The sequence below is a fragment of the Drosophila serrata genome, unplaced genomic scaffold (assembly GCF_035046125.1).
Source record: "Drosophila serrata isolate PLE 108 unplaced genomic scaffold, ASM3504612v1 contig_240, whole genome shotgun sequence".
Taxonomy (NCBI): domain Eukaryota; kingdom Metazoa; phylum Arthropoda; class Insecta; order Diptera; family Drosophilidae; genus Drosophila; species Drosophila serrata.
This window is the reverse complement of record NW_028257138.1, coordinates 3034911-3050684: the sequence shown is the minus strand read 5'-3', so window position 1 is coordinate 3050684 and position 15774 is coordinate 3034911. Positions and strand designations below refer to the sequence as shown.

Sequence of the window (15774 nt, the reverse complement as noted above, 5' to 3'; positions counted from 1 at the left end):
GTTACAGAAACGATATTTTCTGTTTGATATATATCGATATATTTTGGTCGATATATTATGTGTTACTTATCCTGTTTATTTTAGTTTTTTAAAACTATTTCCCATTAATTTTACCAACTGAAACATCAGTAAAAATATGTTAAAGCATTTAATAGAAACATAATGAACTTCATAATTTAGTTACAGGAAAGTTATCCTGTAAAATTAATCTATTATTAATTTCTAAAACCATTTCTTTTAGTGCAATTTATTTAGCCTTCTGCTGATGAATGCATTCCAACCGAAACACGGTATTTTAAGTGAATGAAATGGAAACAAATATTGCAAATTTACACAATAATAGTGAGAGGGGAAACGCGCTGTTTCCCGGGTTGTGTGAGGGATTGGCATATCTGTGGTGGAGCTGCGGTTTGTGGGCAGCTGTCCATTATGCGGCTGCCAACAGTCGCGGCATCGCAAATGCATCGATAAATCCTCATCTCACCCCCCCTCCCTTAATTTAATCGATGATTTATCTATCTATCGGGTTGAAAAGTACACTGAACTAATCGATGATTATGTACCAATATAGCGATCTTGGCTACCTTTCTCTATCTCTCTGTTTGAGCTGAGCAAATACAACTTACTGATTTTATTGCAAATTGATTTTATGTACACCTGCCACGCCCACACACAAACACACACACATCGAAGGTCCTTGCAGTCAGCCAGCAGTTTAATTCAAACAAATTTTTCATGTTTACATTGTAGGGCGATAGTGGAAACTTTTTAATCAAAGTTAATTGGAAAGTTTTGCTTTGTCATTGCACACACACACACACACATAGAGGAGACAGAGACAGATGGCTTTATATAGCCTTCGTCTGGCCAACACACACACACACAGGGACGTGCATAAAAAGGGCAAAAACTAAAAACTGAAAAGTAAAATGTAGGTTATCCTTCGGCGCACACAAAATGGTTCTCAATTCTCTGTGGGTTACCCCTCACTCGCTCTCTCCCTCTCTCCCTGTCTCTATCTCTCTCTCTCTCTCTCTCTCTCTCTCTCTCTCTATCTCTGTCTCTATCCCTATATCTATCTCTATCTCTATCTGCTGGTTGCCTGCGTTGTTGTCGCCCCACCTTTGATGATAAAATGTCATTTTGCTCGTTTACGTGTTCGGTGCCGTGTTCGTTCGGCCTTCGCCCCTTCGCCCCTTTGCTCCTGGCTGCTGCTCCTGTGTCCTTTTTAGTCCTTTTTACTGCTGCCAGGGCCAGGGCTGACATTCAACGCTCTTGATTAAATTTTATGCAGTTTAACTATTTCTTTTTCCACCCAGAGACATTGAGGAAGAGAGAGAGAGATGGGGGAGAGCAATGGCTGCAACGCTCTTTTTATTACGTTTGAAGGCTGACGGACAAAACGGACAAACGGACAGAGAGCGGCCGTCGCATTCAACACTTGAGCGTAGGCGTACCCCCCTCACCCACAGCCACCACGCCACTGCGTCTTCTCTGTAAGCTTCAGTTTATGCTGCAACCGGAAAATTAATCCTAATGAGTGCTGACACACACACACATCCCAAGGGAAAGAAGGGAGAAGAGAGAGAGAGAGAGGGAGAGGTGGAAAAGCCATAGCTGGAAAAGGGAAAGCCAGGTGAAGAGGGGGGGAAAGCAATGCAGGCAGTTTGTTTGCGCATGTGAAGCGATTTATGCTTTTTATGCTCTTTGTACAGGTGAGAGTATATGACAGATCGAAGGTATAGAAGAGGCTCTAAGTGATCTATATGGAAATTATAAGAAAAAAACTTGAAATTTTCCATATTTTGAAGCAAGTAAAAAGGCTAGAGGGTTAAGAAATAGGAATTATAGTCTAAGATTTGCTTGATTTTGAGTTTAACTTAATAAGAATTATTGAAATTTTTAAATATCTAGCAATATTTAGTAATCTGGGAAAAGTTTTGGGTATATTTATAAGAAAATATATCATTAAAGAACTTTTTTTTTAAGTTTTTTTAGAAGTTAAATTGTAAAATATGCTGCTGTCATATAGTTTTTAGCTTCTTTAAAATAAAATGAAGCGTTTTGCTTATATCAAATACATTTTAAGCTAGAGATCTCAGCTTAATTTAAATTTATCTTAATTTAAATAAAATTGAGGTAATTTTATTTTTATGTAACTAAACATATAACCTATAACACCTATAACCTATAATATATAACTAAATATATAACATAATAACTTAATGTTGACTAAAAAGTTTATGTTTAAAGTTTTCTGTTTAAGGTAATTCTATTATTATTTGTATAGAAAGTCTCCGTTGAAAGTTATTTCCCTAATTTCCCCCTTAATTTTCCCTAACTTTACTCCCTGGAAAGTGTACTCTCCCATTCGGCTTTTCCCCCTTTTAATCTCTTCCTGTCTCTCTTTGGTTTCTCTACCTCTGTTGCTTCAGGCCAAGTTGGGTTTTTGTTGGCTCTGTTGTTGCACACGTGCGTCACATGTAAAATGCAATTCCCACACACACACACAAGCACACCATGACTGTGATTCTGTGTGTGTGTGTATGTATGAAGGGGGATTCTCATATAAAACAACATTTTGTAAGCATTTTATAGGACCATAGTGTGGCTGAGACTCACAGTGAGTGAATGGGGTTGAGTCCCCCTGCCTGTCTTCCATCCTGCTTCCTTTTCAAAAGTGTTAAATGCCGCGTTTTGCATTAACTTGCATTGCTCGCGCTTTTCTTTTGGATAAAAAGCCGCCCTTTCACCACCCCTTTGACCCCTCAGCACTGGTGTCTTTTATGGGTTTTTTGCCATTGAAATGCGACTCGAAATAAAATCAGTGTCAATGCGCACAGGCAGGAAATTTCATTTTGCCAGGCTTTAAATTAAGGTCTCTAGAGGTTGCAGGAAATTAGCTTAGGAAAAAGGAGGGGGAGATTTCTTAAGGGATTTTCGATACCTGGCAATCTTGGGAGTTGGGGGAACTACACTCCACCGCATCCTTTGGCATAAATACCGCACGTTGATGTCGCCAAGTCACGTAAAAGTGTATTTAGCGTGTGTGTGTGCGGTGGGTGTCGGTGCCAGGCACCTCCTTGCAACAATGCGCGCCAAAAAGTAAACAAATTAAAATGTATGCACAGGCACACTCACAGTGGGGTGTCGTCAATTAGGCAAAGAAACACACACACACAGGAGAAAAAAAAAACATAAAACAAAGAAAAACAGAGGCCTAGGAAAAAAAAAGATGATTGCATAGCGCTGGGGAAATCATTTTGCCAGCGATTTCAGCGATTTTCGAGTGCACAAATTCTGTTCCCGCTCTCTTCATGTGTGTGTGTGTGGTGTGTGTCCTCGATTTTAGCCCACTTCCCAGCCAGGCAGCCATCCAGCGAGCCATCAACAATTGTGGCAGCCATTTCGACGTTCCGCTTCCCCCCCTCGGACCCCTGCCCCCTTCTCTAGCATCGCATATTTGGTTCATGGCAGATTACGTATACGCCCCGTTTTCGGAAATCGTTTGCATTGCTTGGTCTGGGAAGAGGGGGAAGGGGAAAGGGGAAGGGATGCAGCCTCCGCTGCGTTCCAGTTTCCAGTTATTTTGGGACGGCTTTTGTGCCCGAGCAATGTTTTGGTAACAAAAGAGCAAGAGGAGTAGCGGGTTTTAAACGTTTTCTTGTTGTTTTCTTTTTTTTTTTGTACTGAGCCCATTACCTGTAGTAGACCCAAGGCTATGCTAAAAGAGAGGGGCTAAATCATAAACATGGGATCCTTTCACTGGCTTGATTGTTCTGATAGCAAGAGAAATTAAATAGTAAAAGCATATTTGAGGGTTTTTATTTAATATTTTATGGGAAATAGTATATATATTTTAGTTCTTTTAGACTGTTTTAAGTTTGATATTCACTGAATTTGGGGGTTTTTTATTTATTTTTACCATTAATTAGATTAAATTGAATTAAATTCCATAAATTAATTAAACTAATATAATTTGCAGAGTTAGGAGAAAAGTAAATGAGAAGACTCAGTATTAAATTTCTATGTTTTGGAACCATTTAAGGCATTTTATTCATTTTCTTTTAAGGTAAGTTTTTCCTCTTGGAAAACTTTATATTACAGCATACTAAAGCAGCTTTTTATGTTGTTTATTTGATTATTTTTAATCCAAATAGTGTTTTATTATATTATAAACCTTCTAACTACAACTTCCATCATACCTTCTAGTTACCTTAGGTCCTGTTTGCATACAAACTTGATTGTTTTTTTGTTGTTTCTGTTTCTGGTACCCCTTTTTGCGCATGTTTGACATCAATATAACTTTATTCGTACGCCCAAAAAAACCCCTTGTTCTCCACCTCTCAATTCACTTGTTCCAAATATGCAAGAGTTGCATTTTCTTTTTTTCATTTTGTGCAATGGGTTCGTTTTTGCTTTTGTTCTGCTTTTGTTTTGCCTATTTTGTGCTTTGCTGAAATTGTCATTTGTTACTGCACACATATGGTAATGCATTCTGTTGGGGTTTTCATGGAAAGCACACACATGTATACATTTTCCGGGCAAAGATTTGCCTTACCTCACATTTTCCCTCCCCTCCCCATTAAAGTTGCCCACGGAATTGCTTTTAATTATTTATACTGTTTGAAGTGAAGTGTGCTAAAAAAAAGGAGAGCCCACAATAATCAAACAAATTTACTTTTATCTGTCACGCCCATTACCTCCCTCCCCCTCGCCCATCCTCGTGACATTTGCAAATAAATAGGGAACTGTAACAACAATAACGGTCGAAATATATATACATATATATAAATAAAAGCGTAAAAATGGGAGCAACAAACACAGTAACAACTTTTCACATGCGCGCAATTTATGGTTGAAAATGAAATTGCATTGCCTGGCAGAGGGAGTGAGTGTGTGTTTGCATTTGCAGTTTAATTTAAATATTTTACACCCACACACACAGGGCCCCAACATTTCCTTGGCTTAAATTTTCAAGGCTTTAAAGTTTGCCAGTGGCTTTCTTTCACCAAATATTTAAAATATGAAGACCATTAGCTAAATATTGGCTTTGGCACGCTCACGCACACGCACAAAGAACACCAACAGACGGGCGTAAGAACATCCCCGGGAAGCAGTCAATAATATTAACTCGGAATTGGGAACGGGACAGCCAAGGAGCAGGAGCAGAATCAGGAGCAAGTCCTGGAGCAGGAGCAGGAGCAGGAGTCTCTGCCCCGTGCTGTGCATACTTATTTGGAGCTCAAGGCGGGGGTGTGAGTGCATAAAATAAAAATAAATGTTAACAATGGCAGAAAGGCGCTCGGACTGGATTGTGTTGCCTTTTAGGAGAGAGGGAGAGAGAGAAGAGAGCGGTGTCAGGCTCACGCGGCGCAGCACGGAATGCCGGCAACAACATCGCCCCCCCAAGAGACAGTGGCGTGGTCATGACCCCCTCGAAAAGGATAAAAACACCTTAAGAATTCCAGGAATTTCAAAGAAAATCCTTAATCCTTTAGATTTAATTTCAACGTTCAGAAATCATAGTTATTTAAAAACACAAATTCTTTAAGTACTATAATACCTTAAAAAAACCTATAGTTAAGATTTTTAGGAATTTCAAAGAAAATCCTTAAGGCCTTTAGTTTTAGAAGCTTTAGTACCTAAAATATGTATTTTAATTGTTTTAGATTTAATTTCAACGTTCAGAAATCATAGTTATTTAAAACACAAATACTATAAATACTATAATAACTTGAAAAAACCCCTAGTTAAGAATTCCAGGAATTTCAAAGAATATCCATAAAGCCTTGTATTTTAGTAGCTTTGATACTTAAAAGATGTATTTAAAATGCTTATTTACATTGTTTTAGATTTAATTTCAACGTTCAGAAATCATTGCGACCTATAATTATTTCAAAATATTATAATACCTTGAAAAAAAACCCTCTCTTATATATTTTTTGCACTTTCCCCACTGAATTTTCTTGCCTACGCCTTTGTTTTTTTTTAGGGGGCGGCATTCCATTTTTCGAGAGGGGTGTGAGGGCAGCAATTTGTTGTTGCCTTTGCCTGTACTTATGCTAAGTAAAGCGATGATGTAAAAGACAATAACAGTGAGCTGAGGGGAAGCAAAAGCCGCGAAGACCACAAATTCAGCCTCCGACAGGCTCTCTCTCTCTCTCTCAATCTCCTCTCTCTATCTCTTTCTGTTCGGGTTCGGTTTGGCATTTCATAAAGTGCGTAACAATTTGTTTACATATACTTTTCTGTGTGTATGTGTGTGTGTGTATATTTATCCGTGTATTTATCTTTTATGCAAACTATGGGGGTCAAAGAAATAGGAGTCTTTTAGTGAGAGAGATTTAAAAAGGATTTTAAAGAGTGATATTGGAAAAAAAAGAGTATGTAAAGATGTTTTTAAGCTTTGATTCCACTGATAGGTTTTTAAATATATTTTATAAATTCTGTAAGCATTGGAGTATGCAAATTAAGCTTGTCTTAAATATATAACAACGAATTAAAGATAAAATTGAAAGAAAATTCCGATTTATATGTAATAAATCTCATTAAAAATCAATAAATATTTATTTAACCTTAACTGCTTCCCTATTATTATATATTAAAGATACAATTTAAAGCAAATTCCGATTTATAAGTCTTAAATCTCATTGAAAATCAATAAATATTGATTGAACCTTAACTTTTTCCCTATTCTATTGACCCCATTTGTGCAATATCCTTATGTATGCAAATTTATATGTATATTTGGCATACACTTTTGCGGTTCATCCGTTTTGATATTGTTGCCATTTATGTTTTAATACTTTGTTGTCTGGTGGGCAAAGGGGAGAAGGGGCGAGGGCAATTTGTTGCTGCCTTTTGGGCCGCAGATAACTCTGTGTCAACTCCACCCAAAAAAAAAGAAATTGCGGTGGTCCTTGGTCCTTTTTAGTAGGTCCTCCTGACACTCGCTGAAAGCTTAGTTCCTGCTCTATCCCAGCACAGAATCCTGACCACAGAGAGGCAGTCGCAGCTCCTCCACAATGTCATTAGGCAGCTGTGCGAAAGTTTTTGCTCACCTGTGCGACCGCATCGAGGGGGGGGGGGAGGGGAAACTGAGATTAAAGGGGGAAGTGCAGAGAAAGGAGGAGAGGAAGGCATGACCGGAAGAGGAAGCTGGAACAGAAGTGGAAGCAAGTTTGGTCGCTCAGCCGGCAGGCTTTAAAATTAAATAAACTAACACACAGAGTGCTGCATATATCCTTACCGACATTTATACTTATACATGTACTATATATATATATATGTGTATGTATGTGTATAGCACAGACACAAGGACACCCACGGAAATGTAACTAACACACACACACTTACACACAGCAGACTCTCTTGCACACTCACACATATATTTTAATGCAAATTGAGCAGAATTAATTTAGTGCTGTCTGTGTTTATCTCTGGTGCGCTTAATATCAAGCCGTCGTCGGTCTCTGTTCGCCCTCTCTCTCTCTGTCTCTCTCCATCTCTTTCTCACTCCGGAGGGGAGTGCTTTCTCCTCTCCTCTCCCCTCCTGATCTGCTGGGGCATATGTTAAACGCTTGCCAGTCGTCGTAGTCGTCCTCGTCCCTGGGCTTTATTTTATTAAAAAGTGGGCAGCTGCCGCCGCCTTCTTCGTTTTCTTGGAAGCAGCTTGCGGCTGTCTGTCATTGCCCTATTCCTGTCTCTTTTCTCTACTACCTCTACCCATCTCTTTCTCATCCGCTTGTATTTGCCTGCAAAAATATGTTGCCTACTTTCTGGCATCGCTCATACATTTACTGCGGCGAGAGTGAACACACAAACACACACACACGCACAGAAAGCAGCAGACAATTTGACAATTTTGGATTCGGACACTGAGAGAAATATTTAAATATGTATCAAGTTTAACTTGTTTGTTTATATAACGTGAATGAAGTAGAAATTGTGCTTAAGCTTAACTTAACTTTTATTTAATAGGATATTTATGCATTTAATATAAATATTGCAGCTTAAATAACTTAATTTATCCGCATTTTTTAATCGATATTTATTAATATTTCTATATCATCATTTATTAGACAAATCAAAGTTTTAAAACTCTTAACTCAGCCAAAAATGCAATATTTCGATTCGGAAAGCTGTTTTGTGTTATTTTTTAATAGTTTAATAAATCTGCATCCTTAGATTTAAATTATAAAATATTTAAAATTTTGACAATTTTTTAAATGTTAAAAGTCCTTTTTTAACAACAAAAAAAATTGGACAAAATTTGTCAACAAAAATTTGTTTCCCTATTTGGCTAGAAAGATTCCCCTGTTCATGCTGATCAAGATTATATATGATATATAGGTTAGGAAATGCCTCCTTCACTGTGTTTTAAGCTTCCGACTGAAATGATGATACCCTGTAAGGGTATAAATATTCAGTATGATGATTTTTCTATAACCTAAAACTTCAAAATCGCATAACTCAGCCAAAAATGAAATAATTTCGATTCGGAAAGCTGTTTTGTCTTATTTTTTAATTGTTTAATAAATCTGCATCCTTAGATTTAAATTTTCAAATATTTAAAATTTTGCCAATTTTTTAAATGTTAAAAGTCCTTTTTTAACAACAAAAAAAATTGGAAAAAATTTCTCAACATAAATTTGTTTCCCTATTTGGCTAGAAAGATTCCCCTGTTCATGCTGATCAAGAATATATATGATATATAGGTTAGGAAATGCCTCCTTCACTGTGTTTTAAGCTGCACAATGTGTTAATAGCTGATTAAATATGCCTGAATTATTTCTTCGTCTTTTTTTCCAGTGCACTTTCGTATGTAAAAATGCGTTTCTTTTTCATCAGACTCAATGCCAGGACCCATCCTTTCCTTTGTGGTTAGGACGTACTGCCTTTGTTCGGTGGCTTTTCGGTGGCCTCCGCCTCGCATTAGACACGCATCATTTGCGCGTTTGTAATCAGGCGAAAGTGTTTCGACTTTCAACGCTCTACTTGTCGTCCTTGGTCCTTTTGTCTCAATTGTTACTCAAATACACACACACACACACACAGGCACACAATGTAAGGCGTACATTTCTAGTTTAAAGTAAAAGTTTTTCAATTTCAAGTTTTATGGGCGACAAGTTCGCGTCCAACGTCCTTCTAAAAAAAGGAAAGAGAGAAAAGTGCTAGGTGGGAATTTCGCCTTATTTCGTTTTATTTCCCTGGCTGAACGTGCTCACAATTTCTGATGCAGCCAGGACTTTAAGACGACCCCTGAGCTACCTTTCCCCTCTGCAACCAAAGTCACACCGAACAACAGGTGTCCTTTGTGGCCAACACTTGGGTTCCGCTTAGCTTAACCCGTGGACTCGGACGCTGATTTCAGTTGGCCTCGTTTAATTTTACGCTTCAGCTGTTGGCCAAAATCGCAACGGCAGACAATTAAATTCCATTAGAGAAAGATGGAGGTGGAATTCGCAGCTCATTCTCTGTAGTTTTTCCCGGAAAATTTGCAACAAATTCACACCTTATTCTCTGACATTTCCATTTCTTTTAGCCTTTTTTGTTGGCTGCTTTTTTCATTCTCTTTCGAAAGATGAAACTAAAGTTGCTATATAAATATGCAAGTTCTGATTTCATGTGAACAATAAAGGGGAAGAAGGAAGGGAGCTCAGGAAACACTATATAGTATTCCATGCATTGTTCCAGCCTCTTCCCCCCTTTGCTCATTGGATTCCTGCCTCGGCATAAGTTTGCTTCCGAAAACTTTCCCCCATAGCAGCAGAAAGCAGCTGAAGATGCCGAAGCTAGAGCTGAATTTTATGAAAATAGCTGAAATAATTTTCCATTAAATTCTTGTGCATGAAATTATCGCATTAAAACGAAACAAAAGCCGCTTTTTTCGCAGGAAAAGGGGAACCCCTTTGCACGTCCACGTCCATTGTTTGCTTAAATTTTGTACAGTTCCTCAGCTTTCGTCCTGCTCCTGCTCCTGCTCCTGCCAGTACTCTTCTGTTATTTGCTTGGTGTTTTACTGTTTGCATTCATCTTCATTATTTGTTTGCACTGCCCCCCAGAAGTGGGCGTGGCAGGGAGACTCTGAGGAAAGAAAGTTGCCCGGCTCCTCTACCGTTGAGCACTTGGCAGCGAAAGTTTTTGACACAGTTGATTTGCATTTGAAATCCTTGCTCAGGCTGGAGATCCTTCCGAGCTCCTCCACCCCTTTTTGGCTCTTCCACCTCACTGACAATCCGCCCCCACACACACACACACACACAATGATTTATGGATTTTCATCATATTCTGTTGATTCAGGGAATATTTATGATTTCACCCAGTACTTCTCCGCGTCTGGCGTCCTTGGGAAATCTCCTCCTCCTCCTGCTCTTATTCATATTTTTCGGCAGCATTTTTGTAAATAAATTTTTCAAAAAAAGAAAAGAGGAAAATCGGAAAATTGTACTTGCAGGACAACAAATACAAAACAAAAGCAGAGGGGAAAGCGGAAAAACAGAATGGAGAAACAAAAGCACAACGAGCAAAATGCTGAATATGCGCAAATTGAATTTGATTTTTAAGCACTGATTGCTTTTATTGTTTTGCTCTGCTCTCCGTCAGAGAATCCGGGTTATGGCGGAATTTTAAATAAAATATTCTAAAAAAGATAAAGCCCAGAGAGAGGAGGGGGGACTGAACTATATACCCTACAATCTATAGGGTTATTTCCGGCAAAGGTCTACGAAAAAATAATCCTGCCAACATCTATATTAATTTATTGATATTAAGCTTTTTGTGTTGAATGAAAATTTGCATTTGCATTTTTTCGCAGCTGCAGGAAACTGGAAAATAGTTTTTTGCTGCCACAGCAACAATTAGCTCAACATTTTCAAGCTCAAAATTGATTTTTGCAATGCAGAAAAAACGAGAGAAAGAAATAAAAAGAACCCATTAGTCGTGGAATGTGCACAAATAAATACTTAATAACCAGACACAACATTAGCATGAGAATAAAATGAAATTACAGTCTTTAAAATAAATGTATGCGAAATTTTCGCCAGCCAGAAAATGACAGAAAGTATTCAAGTAAATGCGAAATAAATTTGCCAAAAGACAAAGCCAGGGAATGGTGGAGCCTGGGGTTTATTTTTTTTTTTGGGAATGTCAATTCCCTGGGCGTTGGAATGTGCCGCCTTCGCCGCCAGGAGACGTAGAAAATCAATTTCGGCTACAAGTTTTCAATAAAGTGAAAATAATGTCGCCTTTCTCTCTCTCTCTCTCTGCCATTATCCCCGGGAGATAAGGGGAAAGGCATATCGAAGATATAGCCGAGCAAAGAGAGAGCGGAGTGTCAAACAATGAGGGTCGTTAGAGGCGGCAAATCGAAGAAGGAGCAGCAGGAGCAGGAGCAGGAGCAGGAGCAGGAGCAGGAGCAGCCACCGAAGTCAAGTGCACAAAGCGTCAAATGAAAAGGAAACCCATAGGAGGGGGAGGGATTCCTGGGGCCAGAGACTGTTGGGGATAAGTCTAGTGATGCGTAAAGCAACGCACTGTCAAAAAATACCCCCCTACATCCTTGGTGGAAAAGTATCAGCAAAATCCCGACTGCTGGTGTTTATTTATGTGCGTTGTGCCTTGTGATAAATCACTGACATTGATGCCCGCAGACAGAGAAGCGGCGAGAAAAGGTTCTCCTTTTCCGAGTTTTCCCCCCAAGCCTTAACCCATTTTGGCTCACACCTAGGACTCTGAGTTTATCTGTTTCCTATTTTACTTTCCTTACTTTTAGGGATATATATGCAATACTTTTATTGAATATAAAGACTTCTAATCTAAGTGATTCTATTTTAGTATAAAGATATAAATTTAACCAAGTTCCTTTTAAAGCTACCATTTCTAAGGCAGCTATATTTTATAAACCCCTTAAAATCACCTTTATATATTGTTTTCATATCTCCTTTTTGCATAATTATTACATTAATTGTACTATTTGCTAAGAAAACCATTTATTCCTTTAAAACCAGTATAGAAATTAAAGTTTCTCTTTAAAGTAAAAGCAGTTCTTTTTCTTACCCTTAACTTAAACCACAGATTAGGTCGATTTACGCTAAAAGTATCCATTAGGGGAAGCCGATCAAAAGGCTGTTACGTAAACATATCCTTCTCCTCTGTGTCGAAAGTGGGCTAAACCAACCACCTCACCTCGTCTTATTTACGCTTTTTTTTGCGGGTACCAAACTTTAAAGGACTCGAAATAGGCAAAAGGCAAGCCTAACAAGTGCCCAACCCTCTCCTCCCTTTCGGCCTCTAAAGGGGTTGTATAATAAGTTTATCAGAAGTCAAACAGGCGTCGCAGGAGGACAGGAGGACAGTCCTTGTGGTCCTTGATGGCGCCGCCTCGCAGGAAATAAAGCGGCGCTCAATCACGGTCGCACGCCGGAAATCGGAAGTTAGCAGGCTCACGATATCGAGGGGAAAGGAAACCCCCTTCCCCCCTCGAAACAGAGAAACCAAAAACCGAAACAGGAACTGTGTGTAGCTGAAGCTGAAGCTGAAACTGAGACACAAAACTCGGCGGGAAAAGTTGGAAAACTGGTTTTGGCAGCGCCAGATAAAATGTTGTTGATTGCCACGCAGTTGAGCGTTAATAATTATTATTTTTGTGCCATCAGGCAGCAGGATCTCCCTTTCCCTCTATATATATTATATAAATATATATATTATATACCATAAAGACCTGAATTTTGATGGTTAACAATTTGTGGCAGATTTATTTGTGCATTAACCTCGAATTTGCACTGCTTCCAATTCGATTTCTCTTGAAATTCTTTGGGTTTTCCCTTCACGTTGCCGCAGTGATTATCGAAGGACCTTCCTAGTGTGTCCCAACATTAGTGTGTGTATGTGTGTGTGTGTGTCAATAAATTCCTTCTAGGAGCAGCAGCAGCAGCTGCTTGTCCCAAAACTTATTGATGCTGGTCATGTCCTCAGCTTAGTAATGGCAGCCCCACAGCTGTGGCATCGGCATTGATTTTTCTCTCGGGTCTCTCGGTCTCTCACTTTTATGGCTTTTCATTTATGAAATTCTTTTGACAGCCACTTTTTGCAACGAGTCCTGGCTTAATTATAAGAATTTCCACCATTAAAGTCGTCTCTGAGGGTTCAAATCGAAGGCAATAAAATATGCAAAGAGTATATGTATACCAAAAGGACCTTTTTTCTCTACTCCTGTAACCCTCGTCAGTCACTCTCTCGAGCTAGCTTTTAGGCTTCTCTTATGGTTGAGAGATTGTCGCGGAAATACAGAGGGTATTCTTGGAAAATTATAAATAAATATATATATACAAATAAATAGCTAAGCAGCAGCAAAAATAAATGTCATTGTTTCAGGAATTTATTGGTAAAACTTGAGCTAAATTTAACAACCGAGAAACAACAAGTTTGGAAATGAATTTGACTAAAAGAACAAGATAAAGGCTGTTTAAACTCACTTTGATTTATGCATCCTGAGCCGCAGCCTCAGCCAGGCTTCGCCGCCATTGAGCCAGGGTTCCATTCCTTGACAGAGTTTCCTTAACAGGACCTTGGACTCAAAACTCGACTAGAAGTATTCTCCTCTTAGTTTAAATATTGTATGTTGTTGCTGGTTTTGTTCAATGCATTCTGCATATTTTCCTGCATTTTATGTGATTTTATTTGCTGTGTTTTATGTGCCTTTTAGCCTTAGAAGAGCCAGCTGTAAAAATAAAATATATAGAGTTAGTTGGAACGAGTGTATGTATATCTTTAATTATGATAAATATTTATATGGATAATAAATTTTGCCGGCACATAAAACTGTTCAATTTATATCGATGACAGCCGGCTATTTTGGCGTTTTAAGCCCAATTACAAATACAGGATGTGTGTGTTTGTGGGATAATCATTCCCATTTTTGTTATTTTCCCTAATTAATATCCAGTTGTTTTTGGCTTTGCTATTTGGCGGCGACTAGAACGTGATTATTTGATCTACATTCGTCGATAATTACGGATTATTGAAAGTTTTGTGTTGAAATAATTTTCGTGATCCCGATCTGGGGTGGCATAAATAATTACCAAAAAAAAAAGGAAATCAACATACAAATAATTGGACATTACCCCAAATCAATGGAGTTTATCGGAAATGAAGGTTTTTGTGTGACCAATACCCATGTTTTTCCCAATGATTGTTGTCTAGAAATTAGGTTAATTAGTGGTCAGTCGTTGGTTGTGCAACCTGTGTGTTGTTATTATTATTATTATTATTTTTGTCCTGTTATATCATTCTTTTGAGTTCTACTCCTTCCCTTTTACAATTGCACAATTGCGGCATATCTTTGCCACCCATTTTCCCATTTCCATTCCCATTTCCCCTTAACCCATTCGTGCCTGTGTGCGTCTGGCAGTAATGAACTTTTATGCGTTGTCATTAACTTTTATTGTATATATCTGCCATTCATCCAAACATATATACCCACATATACACACATATAGTGTCGCGTTGCTGCTGGCATTATAATAAATTTAAATCATTTGTTGCATTTATTTTAATTATGCGCAATTTAAAATGCATTATGCAGCCCCGATGGACGAGGCTTTAAAGGGCTAGGCGCGTTTAGGGCAGGCGTAATTTAATTTCGTTGACAGAAATTCAATTATTTGCATTTCCTATCCTCCCTACGCACATACACAAAATGTTTTTTTGTCAAAATGGGAGTGGAAAAATCAGGAGCAGGAGCCAGGCGGCGTATACGTGCTTTCATTAAATTTTTATTTATTCGCCGCTCATATTTCCACAAGGCAAATGTGTCGTCTGGCTGGCCAACAAATTCTTTTGGTGTAATTTCATTACTTCAATGTTTTACTTTGCTGAATTATAAATGAGAAGGAGACCCCCAGCTCCTGCTCCTGCTCCTGTTCCTGCTCCTGCTCCTGTTCCTGCTCCTGCTCCTGCTCCTTTTCCAGTGACGCAGCAATCTCCTTTCGTTTATAGCTAGTCATGTGAAGCAGATGTTTTCTGGTTGTAAAATTTTCGAGGGTGTCCTCCGTTGACTTTTTCTGGAGGGGGCGTTGGTGTCAAAGTTCGCCCCCAGCTCCTTATGAACAAAAAACAAACGGCTTCAATGAGCCCACCTCAATATCCTCGTGTATATATTTATCCCTCTTCCCCCCTTCATTAATATTTGATAATGTGTGGCTGTCAGTTAGCCGTCCAATTGAGTGATTTCCATGACTCTCCAATGCCGCCCTCACCTTTCGCCTGCTATTCTATTAACGTTTTCGTTCGTTTTTCCCCGATTTTCCTCTAGTAATTTTTCACGTTTCAAGCGGCACAAGTTGCACTGGTTCCCACAATTGCAACCGGGGTTTTTCCCCCCCTTTGAAGTGCCAGCCATTGACACATGACCCATTGGAGCACCCCCACCGTCTGACGGTTCGTCGTCTGGTCTTTTGACAGTTTGACATCTGTTGTGTTGTTGTTCTTGCTGGTTCTGGTTGACATTTGGACAAAATGCTGAGTAGTCAGAGGGAGGGGAGCATTGAAATTGAATATTATTAGCTCATTTCAGTGTAATTGCTTTAGCTTTAAGTATGCTAAAGGTAGAGAGTGTAATGGTAATGGAACTTGGTATAAAGTCCAAATTACACATATCACACATACGCCGTGTGGACAATCTATTTGTGTGTGGGCGGTGCCATTCAATTCACTATCATTCGCTGCCCATTGGATCCAGTTAGGAATCGAAAACCAGGTTACAAGGTGGTC

At 38.9% G+C, this 15774-nt stretch overlaps 2 protein-coding genes across 2 annotated transcripts in view; one reads left to right on the top strand and one right to left on the bottom strand.

Moving 5' to 3' along the window:
• Tmtc2 (Transmembrane O-mannosyltransferase targeting cadherins 2) overlaps nt 1-15774 on the bottom strand; it is a 40799-nt gene that overhangs the window by 17388 nt on the left and 7637 nt on the right. Inside the window, exon 2 of the mRNA XM_020943304.2 lies at nt 13479-13723. Coding sequence (XP_020798963.2) covers nt 13479-13543 — 65 coding nt within the window. The 5' untranslated portion in view covers nt 13544-13723. The remainder of the gene's footprint in view (nt 1-13478; nt 13724-15774) is intronic.
• The window catches only part of Pkg21D (Protein kinase, cGMP-dependent at 21D), a 202304-nt gene continuing 190245 nt past the window's right edge, over nt 3716-15774 (top strand). Inside the window, exon 1 of the mRNA XM_086830508.1 lies at nt 3716-3723. The gene's annotated coding sequence lies outside the window, so the exon portion shown is untranslated. The remainder of the gene's footprint in view (nt 3724-15774) is intronic.